The 6,997-nt window shown below is 38.7% G+C and overlaps 1 protein-coding gene across 1 annotated transcript in view; it reads left to right on the top strand.

The window, feature by feature from the left end:
- The window catches only part of ATP2C1 (ATPase secretory pathway Ca2+ transporting 1), an 85,249-nt gene that overhangs the window by 44,032 nt on the left and 34,220 nt on the right, over positions 1–6,997 (top strand). Inside the window, exons 8-9 of the mRNA XM_018567113.1 lie at positions 1,619–1,774; positions 4,483–4,551. Of these exons, the coding sequence (XP_018422615.1) occupies positions 1,619–1,774; positions 4,483–4,551 (225 nt within the window). The remainder of the gene's footprint in view (positions 1–1,618; positions 1,775–4,482; positions 4,552–6,997) is intronic.

Here is a 6,997-nt window from a genome sequence, read left to right as displayed (position 1 = left end):
CCCTCCCCCCCATCTCTCACACACACACACTATCCATCTGCACAGCCATGTCAATCATCTACAGATCCTTTGACAGGACACACTTCTAGTCCATTCTTTCTTCCTCCCATCCATGTTACTCAATGTCCGTACCGAAGTACAGACATGCATGGGAGGTCAGAGCATTGCACCAGTAATCTACTGAACGCGGTTGCAATGCTTTAATGGCTCCGATGCAGAAAAGTAATGCATCTATTTTTTCTTTTTATGAAGTGTACATTTTATTTTATTTTTTTGCCTTTTTTAAGCAATATCTCCATTGAGAAATACATTTTTACATGTTCAAAAAAACACTGTTCTTTTTCTAGAGGAAAATTGTTGTTTTGGTCCACATTTCCTGATTGTTTACCCTGGGCTCTCCTGGAACTTGATTATAGTTCAGAAATGAACATTGGATAGTTTAGTTACAGAGCAGAAATGTTGTTACATAGGAACAAATTCCTTCTTCAGTGACTCTTCACAGCTGATCAGAATGCACACGGAGTAAGTGCATCTAGCCCGTTGCTTTCAGATACATCAAATTGTCAAGTACGAGAAGCCCAGGGGACACTAAAAGAAAATAAATTTGTCTGCCAACTGAAGAAGCAAAATTGCTTATATTAACCGGTGAACTGCTGAAGTTTAGTGGCTTCCCATCATGCTGGACTTGAATAATATGCAGCTAGCTGAAGAAGCAGTTATTATGTATTTATCATGAGAAACCTATAATATATGGTCAATACATATTGTTACAATATGTTTATGGTAAAGTAGGTTTATGGATTTTGAATGCTGTATTATTGGGAAAGGAATATTTTATTAATGAAAAGATTAGATGGTTAGTATGGCTAGATATATATTTAGACTTTAGGCTCAATTCACAAAGATTTAACGTAAGGATAATGATCTTTATTGTAGCCATGTTACTGCAATTTGGATGCCACAGTAAATAACCATCACTTTTTTGAAAATAAGGATCCTGGTACATATTCTTTATGAATTTAGCCTCTTATCTTAGAAGTTATGGGCATTCATTTTTATAAAACATTGTTGCCTGTTGTTGAACTTCTCTTATCATACCTATTAAAGCATAACTAGGCAAGCTGCAACATACACAGTTAAATACATGTAATAAAATAGTTTTATCGATTTAAATACTTTGTAATTGGTGAAGCCCATTCTGTAATCCAGACATCATCCTCCTTTTACTGTAACATCAGCAAGTGCAGTGGATTTTATCCAATTAGATAACAAAGGAGCAGGAGCGCACTGTTGAGGGCTTCACTTTGCTCTCTCTTCCTGTCTGTTTTCAGTCTCTGCACATGTACAGGCTTTGGCTACTACTGCTGCCCTTCCCTTTCCTAGGCTTTTCCCTGTAACAGAGATTAGAAGAGACAAAGATCAAGACAAGTTTGGGTAGCTTACCAGTTGCACTTAACAATACACTTAGAGAAAATTTTGATTTGCAATAAGTCTTAAAAATATTTTAAGAATACACAAATCCATTAAATGATGTTTTTATACCGATGAGTGCTTCTTCTAAGTGTTATGTATATGTTCATGCACAGATTTATCACTACTGGAATTTTTGTTTTACAAGGCAATAGATCTGTCTGTGGATGAGTCCAGTTTAACAGGCGAGACTGCTCCATGTTCCAAATCTACTGCCCCACAACCAGCATCAACTAATGGGGATTTAACATCCAGAAGCAGCATTGCCTTTATGGGAACTTTGGTTAGAAATGGCAAAGCAAAGGTAAGATTTCTTAAATGCTTTCCAATACACACACCTAGTAATGTAGCTAAGCTTTTATTGGGAGCAGTAATCACAGCTGCACAACATTTTGCTAATGTCCCTTGAGGCCTGGAAATTTTAGTTTTGTATCAACATTGTTCCAAAAGTCAGGGCTTCTTCAAATCATGGATAGATGCTTATTTGTGAGTCTTTTTAGTGGTTGCAACACTTCATATTGTCTGAACAGCAATGGGGAGCAGCAGCTGACATTTGTGATATGGTGAGGGTGGAAGTCCCCTTAGAATAACCCCAGAAAGTTGCAAGAAGATGTTGGTTGATTTGCCATTGGGGAGATCATCCAATTTAGCTTGTTTTATTATATACAGGCAGTCCCCGAGTTATGAACATCCGATTTACCTACAACTCGTACTTACAAATGGAGGTCCCAGACTGTTCCACTAGTTGTAATGCTAACATGCTCGTGCCAGCGTTCTTAGTACTGTACCTCCTGTACAGATAATTAGATGTGCAGACGAGGCGTGCCTGCCTCTTCTTCCAGGTCTGTTACTGTACATTGCAGGAAGTTGTACAAACATCTGTCCAAGTTGCATTTAAAGTAGAACTCCATGCAAATTGTATTTTTTTTATTGGTTAGTATGGTGTGGGGTTAGAGCCACTGTGAGGACAGCAACACAAATGTTACACTTCCCTATGCTATCCAAAACTAAAAACTTTTTTTTGGCTGGAGTTGCATTTAAATCTTTTTACCTGTTCTTAACCCGGGGGCTGCCTGTATAGGTTTTTGTATCTAGATATATCATTATGGCTTACTCAATTGTTTGCGCACCTCAGCAAATTTTAGAGGGCTAGAGTTACATTTTAAAACATAATCTTATTGATTTTTTTAAATAATTTGACCAGGTGACCTTTTCTAACCTACTTTAGAAAATGAATAGCAAGCATACAAGCTTGGGACATTAGGAAACTTTCACGTAATTTTTTAAGTTTTTTATTTAAAAAAAAAAACAGAACACCTTATTTTTGTTTATTTAAACCTTTGTGCCTTTTATTGAGTGATTAGGTTTAAATGGCAGATCCACCATAAGAAAATCCCTAATGAAGGTGATGTAGTTGCATAATAGGCGGTGTGGGGTTAAATTAGAAACAGATTTGTTAACAGTATCCTGTGATGACTTATCGCGATTTACATTCATACCCGTTACAAACCCGCCCAGTACAACCTAAGTACAAGCCAGGGGTTATTTGAACCCTGTATCACTTGGCTGAGATAGTGACAACCAGCCCTAAATCTAGGTACAGAGAATGCACAAACCTCATGGGAATAACTTGTAGGTCTTCAGATGTCGTCTTTTTAAAACTTTAGGATTCAGAAGCAACAGACTGACAGGCAAAGCAGAGAGAACAGTGTTGTGTTTTTCAAACCCACCGATACACTTAGAAGTTTCTATGTTTAAAAACAGTGGTTCTCAACCTGTGTAACCTCAGGACCCACATTTGTCCTCGACCCAAGTCGCACTGCAATGGAACATATGGCAGTGTGGGCTGCTGTGCTGTGATGGAGCTTCATCCATATGTGCATTGCCTGTGCAGCTCACATGTGTGACTGTATAGCTGCTGGGACCCAGAATGTGATGTCACTTCAGTCCAGGCACCTCTACAGGACATGCAAGGGAGCTGTAAGTAATGAAAGTATGGAGGGAGCGCCTTCGCAGCCATTCCCCCAACCCACCCCATCTCAACTCAACACTTGGCGCTGGGCAGCATATTTTGAATGGACAATGCTGCGCTACAGGGGGGGGGAGGGAGGGCTGTGGAGCCTAGAAAAGTGGAAGGGATGCGGCGACCCACTGAACATGGGGTCGCGACCCACTTTTGGGTCGACATCCACCAGTTGAGAACCAAGGCTCCAAAAGATCCAATACTCAAACATAGGCAAAGCAATGTGGGATGTGTAGCTAAATGCAGTGAAAAGTGCAGACCTACATACCTAGGGAGACAAAACAAGTCAACAAACAGCCCAGGTATGCACAATCTAAACCTGTAAAGGGGCACTTTTTTTTATTGATGGCAAGATATAATGTGCGAAAGAAACCATCTGTGTCCGATAGGAACAACCTTACCTAAACAGATGTTGAAGCTTAGAACACTGGTGACTTACAATGATGCCCTAACATCTGTACTGTGGAAGTTCCATACATCCTGTCATGTAGTGAGTGCAATAAATCACACCTTGCATTATGTTCTCCAGAATGATATGGTGACTTGATTACCCATACAGGTTGAAATGCAAAGAAAATTCCATAAAATATAGTTAAAGTACTGATTAGGGGAAAGGTTAGAAGAATAGTCAGCAAGTCTACTTGATTTTGATGCAGTACCCCTAGATATAACATGACCTGTCAGTGAAAGGGACATAACCTGTCAGTTAAGGGAAATCCGTAGTTAAAACCTAAGATGCTTTAATGTAGCAAATAAGTAGAGCTACAACTACACTTTGCTAAGCTGTTTTATATAGGTAAATTATTGGAACAAGTACACTTCTCAGAACTCTAACATGTTAGCTTTGAAATAGTGGCCTAAGGTGTTAAAACCAGAGATGGCTAGTTAACTAGCATTTCTGGAGGTTGGCAATGGTAGTCTCTCATGTCTATTTTCCATTCATGTAATTTAAGTGCATCTAACCCTAAGCCTGTGTGTTCTTGATACAGGGAATAGTTATTGGCACTGGAGAAAACTCTGAATTTGGGGAGGTCTTTAAAATGATGCAAGCAGAAGAGGTGAGTTTTACCTATGAAACACTAGAAAGTTTAATGGGCAATTTAAGTTTGAAATACACCCCACCACCCATATGATACACCCTAATAAATCTTATTAAAATGTAGAAATGGTTTTCTGTTCAGGCTACCGTGGCCATACAGTTTTTGGAGTATGACAGATCCTGCAGTCTGTAAACTATGGTGCATGTAAGGCATCATCCCTAAAACTAATGGGCCCCCTGTCTAAATGCTCACACAATTTAATACGTTAGCCATTTACTTCTATAGCTGATAACCTTGTGTTTGTCATTGTTAGCAGTTGGCTGGCTCTGTGCAAGCTTCAAAGGGTTTTCAGCCAGAGCAGCCTGAACTAGTGTTAGACTGCATGTGAAGTTTGATGGCATATTTGTTGAAGGAGGCAATGATATTTATACCGGGTGGATGTTTTTCATTCAATTAAAAGGGGTCTTGCTTCCCCTGGGCCTCTTTACATATTGTTAGATTGCACATTACAAAGAATACATTCGAACTGTGTTCCTAATTGTTACAAGCAGCAGTCAACATCAATTTCACACTTTTATGTTTTCAACTTTGACATTCACCCCTCTAGTGCCGCCTGAAATGAATATTTATTTTTATTATGTTACTTGACAAACCAGAGCACATAAGATCCGAGCTTTACACTATTAAACCTCTGGCCAGGGAGTAAATGAGGCAAGATTTTTGCCTAGGGTAATGATGGGCCCTTTCCCCACCCGCCAATTGGTTTGATTAAATACGTCACAGTACATGGGAACAACATGCCTGGTTTTCCATGGTTTACTTTGTAAAGTCCTGATTGTAGGTGTAGATTGCACAAGCCATTTGATGTTTTGATTTATACATTTTAATACATATGTAATACTTTTTACATTTATTTCATTTCCAATATCCACCCCAGAAAACGCAGACATTTTGTAGTAAAAAAAAAAAAGCAGTAATGTTTGGAAAGCATGTTATACATCTTCTAAGGGTTAGACTGTAATATTACAAAGTGTAAAAACAAATTCAATCCATAATAATAACAACCTTTAAAATGAATTCTAAAAGTGTTTGCTTTAAACAAGGAACATTATGTTAGCACTTGCATGCGTTACATTATAACCATTACAAGATGTATGAGACCATTTTCCTTTTCTTGTCCATTAACCTTTCTCATTCTCTCTGATGGAGACAAGTGATACCAGGGAGGTGAGCTGAGAAGGGGCTGTTTAGAGCAAATAAAGTACCTTGGCTCTCATCTGTATTGATAACAATATATGGCTCTTTCACACCATCTGCATGAGCTGCACTGATCTGCACAGAACAATGCAGGCACAACACTAGGACACATAGAAAACAATTGTTTTCTATGTGCCCTGTTCACATCACATCACAACACTACATACACAAAGAAAAATTTGAACAGTGTGATGCATTGTAACAACACATCTGACCACTCCCAACAGCGCTTAGCATGCACCCTGGTGTGAATGAGCCCCTAATCAGAGTTTCAGACTGCAACTCCCAGCAGCCCACATATCAGGTTGTAATGCTGCTTAGGGGAGCTTGTCTTGAGATTTTGTGTTGTCTATTCATTGATTCTGGTCGAAGGGAAAATATATATGCAAAATTGATGTTGCTGTTGGCTGTGTTCACAATGTGTCTGCAGCCATAAATGCTGCATCTGCTGAAACTGCCTCTTAGTAGAGTACTACTGGCTAAGATCCAACACGTGTAGGCTGTGTATTCTCTTCAGCTCAAATAAGTTCCCATATTCCTGCACATCACAAAGACAACATCCCACATTTATGCCATTGGTGTGCTCAAATGCGTAGCTGGGTTGACTCTGCATTGTGCCATCAATTAAGATGACATGACCTTTGCCAAACTGATTGTAATCTCAAAAAGAATAAAACAAGAGCCTTTGAACTGTCTTAGCCACATGATGGAGTGCACAAACATACAGTATACATGTTTTTGTATCAACACCTTGCCAGGTTCCTTGCAGTGTTTAATGACACAAATACAAAATGAGGTAGAAGTGGACTTTTCCTTTAGGTAAATTGCTGCTAAAATGACATAACTAGTTAACACATTTCCCTCCTTTCTTCTGGAAGAGTAGATAACATGCAGGACATAACGTCCTGACCCTCTAAAATATGTTATCTGGTCAACCCAACAGCTAAATCATATTGATCCTGCAGCACAACACAATTTCGTAGAGAAAGAAAAAAGAGGTAGCTCATATTGCATAATGCATATCTGAGATGTACATTTTTCCAGTTCAGACTTTGGTCACCCACTGGCATTTTTTTACATTATAGTATATTTCCACTTTTGCAGACAAATTGGGACAACACCTACATTATATTTGTTGCAAGTTCCCATTCACATTGCATAACTTAAAAAAAAAAAAAAAAATCCAACTTACCTTTTTTTGATGATT

This window comes from Nanorana parkeri, unplaced genomic scaffold (genome assembly GCF_000935625.1).
Source record: "Nanorana parkeri isolate BGI_ZX_2015 unplaced genomic scaffold, ASM93562v1 scaffold1008, whole genome shotgun sequence".
Classification (NCBI taxonomy): Eukaryota; Metazoa; Chordata; class Amphibia; order Anura; family Dicroglossidae; genus Nanorana; species Nanorana parkeri.
This window is presented reverse-complemented; position numbering and strand designations above follow the sequence as displayed.